We start from the raw sequence: 14,577 nt of genomic DNA on the forward strand, positions 1-14,577 counted from the left end.
AGGGGTTATTGTTATGTCGATGTCGAACCCAAAAATGTAATTAACTTTTTTTTTGTCTGTTTGTCTGTTTGTCTGTTCGTCTGTGCGCGCTAATCTCAGAAACGGCTGATCCGAGTTGGATGCGGTTTTCACGAATATATTGTGGGATGCTTAAATTTACATTTAGTGTTTGTTTCATGTCAATCGGTTCATAAATAAAAAAGTTATGTCAAATTAAAGAATCACGTCGAACATTCTATGCTTATACCATTAATCTCCGCAACTATTTGACGGATTTGGTTGAAATTTGGTACAGATATAGTTTAGAACCTTAGAAAGGACATAGATATATTTTTATTTCAAAAATCAAAAAATAAAAATAAGAAATAAATTATTTATAAATAATTCTATGTCGATCGTTACACGACTTCGGTTCATGTTATTGTTTTAATTCATCAAAAGAAAGTAAATAAATAGTAAAAAGGTATGAAAAAAATAATATCAATATAATAAAACATTTAGTACAAAGAAAATGCTCTAATGGAGTATAGATAATTCTATGTCGATCGTTACACGACTTCGGTTCATGTTATTGTTTTAATTCATCGAAAAAAAGTAAATAAATAGTAAAAAGGTATGAAAAAAATAATATCAATATAATTAAACTTTTAGTACAAAGAAAATGCCCGAACGGAGTATAAATAAATAATCCAAGTTGTCTTTATCCTCGATAGATGGCGTTGGGATCGAAATAGATCGCGCTATGGTTTCGTTACATTCATTTGGTTGGGTATCGGCCGAGCGCTTCGGTACTATCGTAGAAAAAGTGTATTTTTTTTAATCATAATCATAATCATAATCATTTATTCATTTAACAAAGTGCACACTAAAATACAAAATTATTTCTTAAAATCTAAACATATGTGCTGACATTATAATTGCCTGAACTAGGTTGAACCTGTGTCTCAGGCGGAAAAAGAGCTTATATGATAATTTGACAATATAAATTAACAATCTAATATACTAATAATTAAAGAACTAACATCCATTAAAATACATATTTTTGCTTATACCGAATACCTACATTATTTATTATTGTTTGCATCTGCAGTTTTATTTGCACACTGTAAGTAGGTTATCCGTGCGGTCATAAGACAGACTTTGCAGATAACTAAAAACACTTTTTCTGCATTTAAAGTAGTTTAGGCTATAAATACTTAGTTCACTATTTAGTTTATTATACAGAAATGGGCCTAAAAATCTAAAGAATCTATTCGTATACATATATTTAGAGGTGGAGTTTGAACTGCAAACTATATCTTTACGTCTTTTGTTAGTAATGTTAGAATTATTGTAGGAAAGCTGAGAGTGTTGTTTTAGTATTACGTGCAAGATAAATAATTGCCTTACAGTTAAAACATTGCAGGATTTATATAACTGATCTGTGGGAAAGAGGAAAGGATGGAAGTGGGCTACTTTTAAAATTGCTCTCTGGGCTCGTTCGAGGGGAAGCATTGTAGTTTTTGGTGCTCCTCCCCAAGAAGTAATACAATATGTAAGGATGGACTGACAGAGGGCCAGATAAATTTGCGTTATTAGCTTAGGGTCTGCGATTGTGCGTAGTTTTTTAAATACAAACATTAATTTCCGTACTCTAGACACCAAGCTCTCGATGTGTTGTTTAAAGGAAAGATTATCGTCAATTATAATACCTAGGTATTTAATGTTATTTGTTTTAAGGACTTTAGGACAATGACATGAGTTGATTAAAGGATTACTACATTGATGTGCGTATAGATGGGTGTTAGTATTTTTATTTTGACTTTTGCGCATGGAAAAGTGTATAAATTTCGTTTTATCAACATTTAGGGTTAGTAGATTGCTTTTGAGCCAGTTAGTGACAACATTAAAACCTTTTTGTGCGCTCTTGTAGAGTTCATCAGTAGTTTTCGCAGTAAAAATTAGCGCTGTGTCGTCGGCGTATGAAATTATTTTGCCGTTTTCTATATCTAGATTACATAGGTCATTTATGTAGATAAGGATAAGGTATTATCAGTCGTATGATTATTTGTCTGTAGTGGTCCTGCTGTTTCGTATATTCTAAATTGGTTTCGTTGTATTTGTCAATTAATAAGTTTATTTGTTGGGTTTTCCTGGTTTTTTGGTTAAACTATTTAACGTAGGTTTAGTTTGATATCGATTATTAGTAGTTACTGTAGTTAGTTTTTTTAATAAAATTGTAAGTCTAATTTATAAATTAATTAGATTAGATTTAAGTCGTTTCTTTTAAATTATTTAGTTTAAGCTTGGTTATTATAGCATAGAGGATAGGTTGTAATATAGTTTCTTTTTTAATTGTTATAAATTCGTAATTCGTAGCTTTCTTTAGTTTTAAGTTAGTTTAAGTCCGTTTTTAAACTATTTTTTCAATGCCCTAAGTGAGTATACATCTATTAAATTCAAACGCAGAGCTCTATATGTTGATTTTTGAAGAGTTCCCTGGAATATCTTCCACATCTCATTTTTGAAGAGATCCCGCGAGATCGGGAACTATGTGGTTAAAACCAAAAATTTGCCGGAAGTCACTATTCCACGCGAACGAAGTCGCGGGCAAAAGCTATAGTAAATAAAGAAAGCTTTGAAAACCATTTAACGTTGAATTTAATGCTTTAAAGCAAAATCGTTTCTTTAAAAAAGGGTTTTCTTCTGTGTCGTGGGTGCGTTTACAAACAAATTCACACACATGACATTTAGACCCGAAACAACAATGTGTGAATCACACAAAGAGTTGCTCTGTGCGGGAATAGAACGCGCTACATGTTGCGCGGTAGACGTTGCTCAGCCAACACGCCAACCGTGCAGTCATTTGGATTCTTGTGCTTAAAAAACTGATTCACTTCTGAAAATATTTTTTCTTAGTTAAAACAATAAATATATTGAATACAACTTATTCGTCAAATTAAGTATCTACATACATGTCTATCACATCTAGATTTTGTGTAATATAAATAACCTTAAATACCATTTGTGTCCCATTAACTTTAACATAAACAACTTAAGTGTAATGCCAGGATTGTAGATCTTTGTAAAATATTTTGACGTTCAAAAATACCTAATGATATTCCCAGTTCACATATAATTGAAATAAATGCTTTGACTTTGGACTAATTTAATAGAAAACCGTTTTTTTATTATGAATAAAAAAGTCCAATAACATTGTGATATTAAAAATACAGAACTTCATTCCACTATTTGGTAATTTGTATTTTTTATTATTATTTATTTACTTTCAAAGTGCTCATAAACGGTGTAATAGAAAAATAATTAATGGATTTGACATTTACTTATTTTCCCGTCATTGGTTTGTCCTTGACGTTTGACGTAAATTAACGTTATCGTTTTGAAATTGACAGTTCTATAAGTGTCACTGGTCTTAAGATCTAATATAACATTGACCTTTACCGACTTGTTTAATGGATAAAAACTAGTTGATAAGTAATTTAGGTTATTAAACATTATGAAAAGAAAAGGATTTTATGAAATAGCTTACCTAGTGAGTAGTTTATGTCCCATTATTTAATATTGTTTAATTAAATTAAATTGCCTATCAAGAAGTTTTTATCATTTTAGCAGCTCGGTGAAGATTGATGCTATTTCGTATCCTTTACTATACGAAAAATCGGTTACAATCTAACTTTCTAAAATCACCCAATTATAGAGGTTCTACGATTTTAGACGTTACAGAACACTGTAACTTTGGGGGGAGGGGATCATTCAATGACTTCTCCCGCCATGGGCTAGGCAAGAGAGAATATCAGACTCTTACTGTTTAAAAACAACCCTGTTCCTACTCCTACTTTTGGAACCGGTACCCCGGTAACCCGCTTAGCAGTTCGCAGCTTTGAGTACCTACAGCTAACTACACAAAAAAACTTTTACAGTTTTCCCATTTTATTTAACTTTCATATCAGGATTTTAAAAGCGTATTTGACCTTGTACTACCTACTTACGTAAGTAACATTCATGTATAATGGAAGTTAATATTCAATTTTGCTGAATCATAAGATCAACATTGTTAAAAATATCAAACAGAACACACCTCATTTTGTAAATAAACGAATGAATAGTCGGAAAAAACCTAACATTGTAATCTTACAATCTAAAATGTGTTTGTATTTATAACGCCCACTCGAATGTCCATTTTTATGTTTAAAATGTTGACAAAATATATAAAAGACATGTTTATATTACAAGAGTTGTTTTGATAATTGAAGTGATTGATTTAAGTCGAAATAAAATGTATGATAGAAGGGTTTTTAATAAAGGATAGAAGTTAAGTTGTCACTGTAGTTTACAAGTTCGATATTAATGACTCTGTTGGACAAAGATAATAAATATCAACAGTATCGTCACGCCTTTTGTCACTGAAGGGGTAGGCAGAGGGGCACATTATGATGCCACTGTACAATGTACACCCACTTTTCACCATTTATGTAATAAATATATGCCTATTGCCCTGTACTGGGCACAATTCCTGAGTGCGTGCTACTATTGATCAATTTTTGAATAGCTGAAAAAATCACAGAAAGACTTTGCTTGGGGGTTAGGAATTTAAGGGTTATTGGGGAATCGAGGATTAGGAAGGGGGGTAATTTGGTCTCTGGTAACCTCTCTCACACAACGAACCATAACGCAAACTTTATTTTTCACGTCAGTTTTCTGTAAGGCCGTGGTATCACTTCGGTGGAGCCGGCCCATTCGTGCCGAAGTATGACTCTGCCAAACTTAGTCGGAGTTGAATTATAAAACAGTTATAGTCGATCAAATATAGACTAAGTAATCAAACTAAAATAATAACATAACATATAGTATATTACTAAGTTACCAAAACACATAAAATGTATCTCACAAGACTGTGATTGCATTACATTTTAACTTAAACTCATTCCGAGCAATATATCATACATTTATTAAGCTATAAAACTTGAAAGCTTGTTCTATAAAACATATATTTCCCGAGATTCAACTTTGTATCTTACTTAGAGTACTGCCCACCCTGTTAAATAAAATGAGCGTGAAGACGAATTAGGTTCTAGATAACAATAGGAGCGTCTTAACGACATTTTTACGTGACTTCCTCCGGCAAAGATGCTCAACAACTAAAATTAATTTTCATTTTTAAAGTTAGCATTTTTTAGTGTTTTTAAAGTCAAGTCATTCCTTTATTGTTTTATTAGACTTCGTATAGGCATCATATAAGTTAAAAAACATTTTACAATTCGAATAACGAATACATACATAGACCACAATTTAAAATTAGTATTTAAAATGAGTTTTAGCTATACTTCTGCATCGCACAGCAAAACTGTGGAATGAGCTGTCGTCGGCGAAATTTCTGAACCGATACGACCTTCAATCCTTCATAAAAAGAGCGTATTCCTTTTTTAAGTACCGGCAACCCACCTGTGTCTCCTCTGGTGTTGGTCCATGGGCGGCGCTGATCGCTTACCATCAGGAGACCAGTCTGCTCGTTAGCCCCTCATTAAAAAAACTGTTACATAAGTTAAGGTAGTTCTCAATATATTATAACTAAACTCGACGCCAAAACACCAATTTTGCTCAAAGTTTTAAGACCAAATATAAAACAAAATGACCTTTAAAAACATGTCACATACTGCACAACACAGAAGCTTGAGAACCACTGTAATTTAGTGAAACATTGTAACTTTACTGACTTAAGTATTTGTCGAGGCATCAGCTCGTAACTATAAAATGACGTGGGGTCTATGAAAAATTGTATTTTATTAAGTAATTGATGTAAAAAGAGATAGAAAATAAACTAAATCGGGTTTAATGTACGTATTTAATGATAGAGGGAGAGATAGTAAAATGTTTAATGGTTTTTTAGATAGTTCGTTTTTTTTATTTGTTAATTTTAAAAATGTTTTACTCAAAACAAATTCATTCCATTAAAAACCTAGTGTTGCGGGAGTGCATGGGTGGCGCCGATTGAGTGATCCGTCTGCTTTATAAATCAATAAATACTGTCTTTATTTAGAAAAAAATGCTGACCCGCACTAGGATTTTCTCATGTGTCGTGGGTGCGTTTGCAAACAAATGATATTGATGACCCAGACCCGAAATAACAATTTGTGGATAATATAAAGAGTTGCTCCGCGCGAAAATCGTACCCGCTACATGTTGTGCACATTGCACGACAGTCAGTTGCCAAGACACCGCACCAATCGTGAAGTATTTGATCCTTTACTTACGAGTGGTATCGAGCACTTAAGTCTAAGGAGAGATTTTGCCTACTTATGCGTGTTCTACCGCCTGTATTTAATGGGTATAAAGTTTCAAACAGCATGCCACTGAGATCAAAATTCAGTTTTTTGTATTAAAATTCGTCAACGATAAAAACACTCAAAAATGAATGTACCTTCATAAACGTGCTATAATGAATTAATTAATTCCCCAGAGCCTCGTGTAGCAAATGTAAGCCACATGAGAATTACTTGCTTCAAACTGCGACACGTTGTGATATGACTTTCAGCTGCGGTAAGTACTATGTACAAAATTTTCGGTGTCACTGAGAAAAAAAATTAGTGGATGTTAGTAAAAGCTGTAAATAATAATGGCTTTTCTTACTACTAAAGAAACTAATTAGTAATTACAGAATTCATGTTAACTTAATGTAATACTAATTAAAATAGGATCTTGCAAGAAAAGAAAACTTTATTAGCGAAGAACGACTAGTAAAGAGATTTAGCTTCTGTCCAATATTATTTATTTAGTGAAATGTTTGCTAAATACTAGTTTCAGATACTAGACTACCTAAGCACTAGTATAACTAATTCTTATTCATTGGTAAGCTTAATTTGGCTAGTACAATTACAACATTTTATATTTGTGATTACAACATTTAAGCGATTTTTTGCGATATTGTGTTAAATACGTAAATACATATCGAATGATAATAATTACATAACTAAATGTTTTTATAAAAACTATCGTGAGACAAACAAATTTAACTAAAAATCAGTTCTGCAATCTGCTCATTTTCTCATGATGAAGAAGCCCTCTGTGACTCGAAACTAGTAGAGCTTTTCTCCATTAATTTACGTGAGTTAAATACATAATATATCAATCCAATCGGGATCAGCAATTTTTTTTCCATCGTATGATAAACAGTCAATATAAATATTACCCACATTTATTACATCCAATATCAAGTTTAACCATCAATCCACCACAGTAGGTGTACCGTGATTTTCATCGATAGTACCAAACCGGTATGTTTTTAATCAAGATGCACCTAGAGTTGGTCGTCCCTGTTCCAACCAGGCACCTAGTTTATAGCTCACATATGACGTTCTGGCACTAATTAAGTGCTGGAACTGACTTCACGATGTCAGTGTTGCATTTTATTATATTCGTAGGTATTATTTAAGTTTTGTTTGTGAGTGTTGTTTGGGGTACGATTAATTTTGAAATGTCATAAAATTCTGTGTTAAATGTGGTTTGACTTTTTTTAAGTATATTCGGCAGCTAGAAGTGAGGTTATGTTGCGTACTGCCTAGCGGTTACCGGGGCTTTGGTTGGAAAAGCAGGAGTAGGAACCGGGTGGTTTTTTGTCAGTAAGAGTCTGACACTCCCTCTCGCCTCGCCCTAGGCGAAAGAAGTCATTGGACGATTATCCCCCGTCAAAAGAAGAAGTCAGGTTATAATAACAATATAATTAAAACAAACCTAAATAAGATAAAAAGAAAACAAATAATCTTGAATTAATTGTTTTATTATATTCTAAAAATATTGTTTACAATATAGAAACATCAATATACACATAGCAAAAAGGGATCATATACAAAGAAATTGTTTTTTTCTACTTATGTGTTTGTATATAAAAGAGTAGCATTATCAATAGTACTAGGTATTGTAGTGCTAACGTTGTAGTAAGAGTTTGGCGTCACAGAGTACTGCAGGAGAACTATTTCGTATGTTATTATCGTGCCCACGACCTGGAAGAAGATAAATAAATAATCATTAGATACTTTAATCTATTTTAACTAATATCTAAAGGTTTGAATGGGTGAAGTCTACTTTTTGTTAAATCTTTGGTAATACGAAACTACGTTTTCTATGAATTTTGTATGAAATAATGAAGTGATTATATGTGTGCATCAAATAACATTTTTTATTTCTGAATAGTTAGCTACAATAATTCTGGTATATAGCCAAATTAGAGACTGAAAGTATGTTTATAATAAGTAATATGTTATTGTATTAAAAAATCTAAATAATTTATTTTTGATATAAGATACGGGACAGTTATATACTTCAATTACCAACTCCCCTTAGTTGGTAATCTTTAAAGAATAGTGGCTGGAATCAAACAGGTTATTAATTGATTTATACCAAATTGGAAATCTAAAAGAACTTATGAATGTCCAAAAAATGTGATAAGAAAGTAAGTAAGACTTACTCGTAATTAAACTCAAACCTTTAGTATCATGTTCCGTGTCACGTAGAAAAACTTTCCGCTTAGTCCAACTTCAGTGTAGTGTAGTTGCAACTGAAATCGACGGACCTAGAAGAGTAAATACGACATAGGTACAAAATGTTAATTTCAAAATTTTTGTTGTAAGAACTGATAGGTACTAATGAAGTTACACTGTACAATAGGTATTTTTGATTAAGCTTCAGACGATTAAAGCTGATCATTACAGCTTATCATGTGTCCAAAATACTTTGGAACATAAGTGTACCGTACTTGTATAATTTGTTCAATGTTAAGAGGTAAAAAAACCAGTAGATATTAGTACTTAACCATTTAGAAATCAACATTAAAAATTACTAAGTGACAATCTCACCTCATTATCATACACTGAAGACGGGACATCATACACGGAGTATACAGGCTCGAGCGCCGCGCAGTGCACGTTGGATGCAAACAGGGACAGCATTAGGGCTCGCAGTACCAGGAAGACGAAGGAGTATAAGTAGTAAAGGAGGTAGAATGGAGATGATAGTGCTCTGAAAGTAAATGGTATAAATGTAATTATTTATCACTAGCTTCTGCCAGTGGCTTCGCCCGCGTTTTCGTGAGATAAGTAGTATACTATCACCCAAGTCAGCTCATACCCTGTCTGTATACCAACTTTCTTTAAATTCCGTTCAGTAGTTTCAGGGTGATTGACGTTTATAATAATAGTGTGACCTTCACATTTATAATATTTGTATGATTCGAAGTGCATCATCATTATTGGCAAGTGTAGTCCCTTGATCGATTTTAAATACACCCGACTTCAGAGGCGTATTTTCCTATCAGACTTTATAGCTTTGTAAGAAATATAATTAAAAATATATTAATAAATAAAGCATTATCTGCCGCACTCAGAGTGATTTAATTACTTAAACATTTCCTTACAAAAAGTCTGAAAACAATACCCAAGGACAGGGGTTAAGTAAAAATTAAATGTCTCTGAGTACGGCGGTATATCTATTAAAGGTAGAGCTACTTACTGGTTGGTTTGCGTTTCATCACAATATTTGAAACTGACGTGGTTCCGGCTGAAACAGAAAGTGATTGACGTTATCTTATGAAAATACTAAAAATTGCACATTAAAGAGTTTATTTAGATAAACAATTACTTAAAGGAAGGAACCGAAGGAAAAGAAAATTGAAATTGGTTACCTTTTTTAAGTTTTGTTTAGGAACGCCTGTGTTCTTTCTTTCAGGTATAGTGGCTATTACCATAAATATTTTTAAAAGGATCAGAAATAATGTCTGACTTACTGTAAAGAATTGAAGAGTTGAAGACAGATGTAGAACAAGTCTGTGAAGAAGGACAGGAGAATCAATGAGCTAATGTGGTCATCTATCTCTTTGACCAGCTTTACTAAGTTGGAGTAATGCACTCGAAGTATTGACCAGGGAATGCCATCCTGCAAGAAGAAGAAGATAATTTATTCATATTTAATAAGTGTGTGAGAGCCATGCTTCGAATGGGCTGGCTCGACCAGAGTAACACGGCCACGGTACTGATACCACAGCCTCACAGAAAATCGACGTGTTACAACGCGTGCGTTGTGTTTTGTTGTGTAAGTGAGGTTACCGGAGGCCTAATTCCCAATTTTCTTAACCCCGATAGAGGCTCGTAATTTAAAAATAGAACAAGTAAATACAATGTAATATTATGTCATACAAAAAATAGAACTAGTAAATACAATGTAATATGTCATACAAAAATTTATTAAGTAAATACAATGTAATATGTCATATAAAAATAATGTATTCACCTTATCCTTTTTAACGTTAGTAGCAATAACTGCGTTTAAGGTTTTGAAATACGCTGTAATGTAGATACTGAAGCATGTGATAATCACGTCGTTGAAACTCCATAGAAATGTTGATTGAAGGCACAAGTACTGGAAATGGCAGAAAATAATTAATTGACGTGTATGTTGAGTAGAGAAAAATACATCAACTATTAAAAAAAGACGTTGCCCCACACTTGGGTTTTCAACTGTGTCGTAGGTACGTTTACAAACATACAAGTTCACATACACATGACACCCAGATCCGGAACAACACTCTGTAGAACATACAAAATGTTACTCCGTGCGAGAACCGAACCCTTTACACGTTGCGGTTGCCCAGCCACCGCACCAACCGTGCAATAATAAGTTGCACCCAAAACCTTTCTTTTGCAAAGAGTTTTCAATTACTATAGAATAACAAGACAATTTATAAAAATGAGGGCTAGTATATAAAATATAAGTAGTAACTAAGTTGATAATACCTCAAAAAATATAGCACTGAAGAAGCTATACGGTATATAGTTGAAGATATATGGCATTCTATGTACCACATAGTTCTCCATGACGTTGGTGGTGACTCCAGCCTCCTGGAGGCAGTACATCACGAACTTTATATTGAAACTTGTGCATAGGATGTGTTCCACTGGAAATGAAGAATTTGCTTAGCATGATAAATGATAAATGATATTTATTTTACAAATAGGTTATAAAATAACACTTTTACACGTCAATCTCTTAAATAACTAGATGATGTGTCATCAATATTTTCATGCATGCATGAAAATATTGATGACTGTTGATGAAGTGAAAGAGGTGTGTAAGATTCGTAGCAATTGGCGTTCCATTGTCTCTGCCTACCCCCATGGGAGACGGGCTTGAGGTTATGTATGTCATCTGAATTATTAACAATCCGTAAGTAAATTACTCGAGATTGTATAATGTTAAATTCCCTACGCGCTTTTGTCTTACTTGGGAATCGAACCCATGCATCTTATATCATCAACATGAACAGCCTATGAGTGACCACTATTGAGCAAAAGCCTCTTCCCGCACGGAGAAGGTTTGAGCATTAATCACCACGCTTGCTCAATGCGAGTTGGAGATTTCAAACTTATAATAAGAAATTATAAGCCCAGCTTCCTTCACTATGTTTTCCTTCACCGTTTGTCAGTGGTGTCTAAATAATCTTAGAAAGTACATAGAACTCGGAATAGTCACGTTGGTTTTTGCCGTTGAATGGTTTCTAACCCGCACACTCGTGCATGGGAAGCGGGCGTCGTAAACCTCCGGGTCATCATGACATCAGGCAGTAGTCAATCGCTCCATAATAATAATAACTAATATCACTCACTTATTACAAAACAAACCATCTTACTTACCCATAGCCAAAGCCATGACCAAATAAGCAAGTACACTGCTTCGACCGGCGACTTTATGATCCAAAGTCAGCTCAGTAAGGCCGCGTTCGGTTTCCACAGCTTTCGTCATCAGATACGGCCATTGTTGAGCCAATTTTAGCAACAAAATATTCGTAATAAGACTCGTTACGTAAAAAACAATATTGGCTGGAAAATATTGTGGAGTTATATAATTAAAAGTGGTTACGTGGTCGTTTTTCAAGTTGGGAAACAGTTTTTTGTAGGTCTTTTTTCACAGTCTACGAAAATAGATCGTTGTTCTATTAGAAATTTTGAATAACAAATGGTTTTGCTTTAAAAATTATGTACTTTTAATTTTTATACCTCGTCATCATCCCTATTATGCTTATTTGATATTTTATCTATGCACTTTTTAAGGAATTGTATTCTTATACAATTCATGTTCAGAAACAAAACTCCAAAGGCGTTTGTTATTTGTTGCTCGATATTAAAAATACTACTTACATATAGAACTCAAAGTGACTTCAGTCTGAAAGAACAGTAGTAAAGCGAAATAAGACATCATCACTTGTCCCAGTAATGTAGCTACTGCATAAATACTGTAAAAAGACTTAATTTTAAACCTGAAAGAGATATTTCAATAATTAATCATCAGTGAAATAAGAAGGGCCAAAATAAAAGTACCCTTAACTGACGAGCATGCATGAAAAGACTGATGACTGTTGATGAAGCGAAAGAGGTATGTGAGATTGGTAGCAATTGGCGTTCCATTGTCTCTGCCTACCCCATGGAATTAGGCGCGAGAGTATGTATGTATGTAATCACCAGTGTCTATTATATTGCACCACTGCTATTAACTGACCAAAGGAATAAGGTAAGGTAATGAATACGTGCTAAACATTTTAGAAACTAGATAGCTTAAATAGCTTATTCAGCTCAGCCAGGAATTAAACCTGATGCTTCTTGTACGGAAATCGTACTAGCCTTAAAATTAATTAAGATTAAATAACAGTCAATTAATGTCAAATGAGAAAAAGAAAATCACTCTTCACTAATCACGGCAATATTATAAATGTGATAATTTGTTCGTTTGAATGTTTGTCTGTCAATCACGATCATCAAACTACAGAACAAATTTTGATGTTTGGTATTCAGACAGGGTGTGAACTGACTTTGGTGAGAGAAGAGAAAAGAGAGAAAGTCTCTCAAGATCTTTTGAGAGACTTTTTATGCCACGAGAATGCGGTTGAAGCCGCTGGCAGAAGCTAATATTTAATATTAGTTTTATTCTGTCGTTACATCAAAGTCTATAAAAAAAAAATACAAGAAGAAAGAAAATAGAAAGAATACAATCTCAGCTTACCTAATTCCCTCGGGTCTGATCTCTCCAAGACCTTGTACTGGGAAGAAGCCCAGCCACCTGGCGACCCGCAGCGCATGACGCAAGCACCCGTGGAAATGGCAGGGCTGCTCTGGACTTCTTGAGCTCAAACTGTAGACTTTCATGGTTGATCTGGAAATTAGATTGGAATAAATGGAACTGTTTTCAGTTAAATGCTAAACGAATCGTATATGGGTTGGTGAAATAATGTACAACGTATTTTAAACTAGTAGCTCATTGCTCACATTGCATATTTATATGGACGTCCTACCTATTCGTATTTATGGTTTTCTATTTATAGCCCCTAATATTGAAACTGGACTTATATGACCACCTACTTATGTTACATATTTTAACCCATTTCAATTCTTTTTGAAATTGGCTTATTAAATACCACTAAATACTAATGCAGGATTTTATATTAGATTAAAATGTGTTTCGTGTATTTACCATTTAATTTAAAGATAATAGTATTAACTGTATTATGTTTTTAACTGCTTCTAGGCACAGTTTAAATTCATAGGTCAAACATAATTAAATATACTTCGAGATGAAAAGTTGAGATAAAGAAAAAATTATAACTATCTCCCTATAGCCATTGGACCGAACAATCTTTTAGAAAAACTTAAGTGAACGAGAAAACTCTAACACTAAACCTTACCCCTTGATAATTGAACTCAACAAAAATTGTCAAAATCACTCAGAAGTGAAGTAAAGTAGGCAACTCACTTAGCAGTATCTATCGAACCTTGGAAGCCTTCACCGAAGCATAACTTCGATAATATCCAATGATTTGTAACGAGTAAAGGGTCTGCCGATAAAAATGTATAATCTAATAGAATCGAGTTTCCTTGTAAAATCATTTTAGGGGTTTTGCGAACGAGAGGGGGACGTTTTATGAAATATTGAGCTCAAAAAGTTTTTTGTTCGTGTTGTAGGTACGGTTAGTGATTTGATGAACTTGGTATTGAAAATTGATATTATAAAATTGTACTTTACCAAGTACAATCGTCTCTATTGTGACGATTGTTGCTTATATACAACGTGTAACAAAAAGGGGGTATACATATCAAGTGCACGGCTTCTAGACAACATAACAAACGATACGGGAAGGGTTTTTTAAACTCATAATTTCGTGGTACCAAGTTATGAATTTTTCCGATCGTGCCACCGCGCGAATCAAAATTAGGTAGACAGGTACTAGGCGATCGGATTGACAGAAGAAATGTTTCGTAATATTAGCGAGTGATCCCTGTAGTGTTGTGACACGTTTATATGACTTGAAATCAAGAACTATGCGATACCAAGTATTTGGTACCAATTTTTTTTTTTACTTATTTTAAGCTGAAACTTTGCTTAGAGGTTCTATTCAACCTGTATTCATCAGGGCTTCTTGATGTATATGGGTATTTTGTTACACGTTGTATAAGCACAACGCTTTTTATTTCCTCAAAAAGTTACATCCAAGTGTATGTGTTAAATGTAACACCCACTTTTCACTAGTTTATATGTTTACAA

At 33.5% G+C, this 14,577-nt stretch overlaps 1 protein-coding gene across 1 annotated transcript; it reads right to left on the minus strand.

The window, feature by feature from the left end:
- Positions 1 to 7,758: 7,758 nt before the first annotated feature.
- LOC118262799 (gustatory receptor for sugar taste 64f-like) lies at positions 7,759 to 13,184 on the minus strand. Its single transcript, XM_035574409.2, has 10 exons — positions 13,042 to 13,184; positions 12,183 to 12,301; positions 11,679 to 11,864; positions 10,782 to 10,942; positions 10,279 to 10,407; positions 9,776 to 9,924; positions 9,502 to 9,549; positions 8,850 to 9,012; positions 8,480 to 8,566; positions 7,759 to 7,997 (listed from the first exon to the last, which is right to left on the minus strand). Exons 1-10 carry the CDS (start codon positions 13,182 to 13,184, stop codon positions 7,866 to 7,868), a joined length of 1,317 nt encoding a protein of 438 aa, XP_035430302.2. The 3' UTR covers positions 7,759 to 7,865.
- Positions 13,185 to 14,577: the final 1,393 nt, after the last annotated feature.

The sequence above is a fragment of the Spodoptera frugiperda genome, chromosome 12 (genome assembly GCF_023101765.2).
Source record: "Spodoptera frugiperda isolate SF20-4 chromosome 12, AGI-APGP_CSIRO_Sfru_2.0, whole genome shotgun sequence".
In the NCBI taxonomy this organism is placed as follows: Eukaryota; Metazoa; Arthropoda; class Insecta; order Lepidoptera; family Noctuidae; genus Spodoptera; species Spodoptera frugiperda.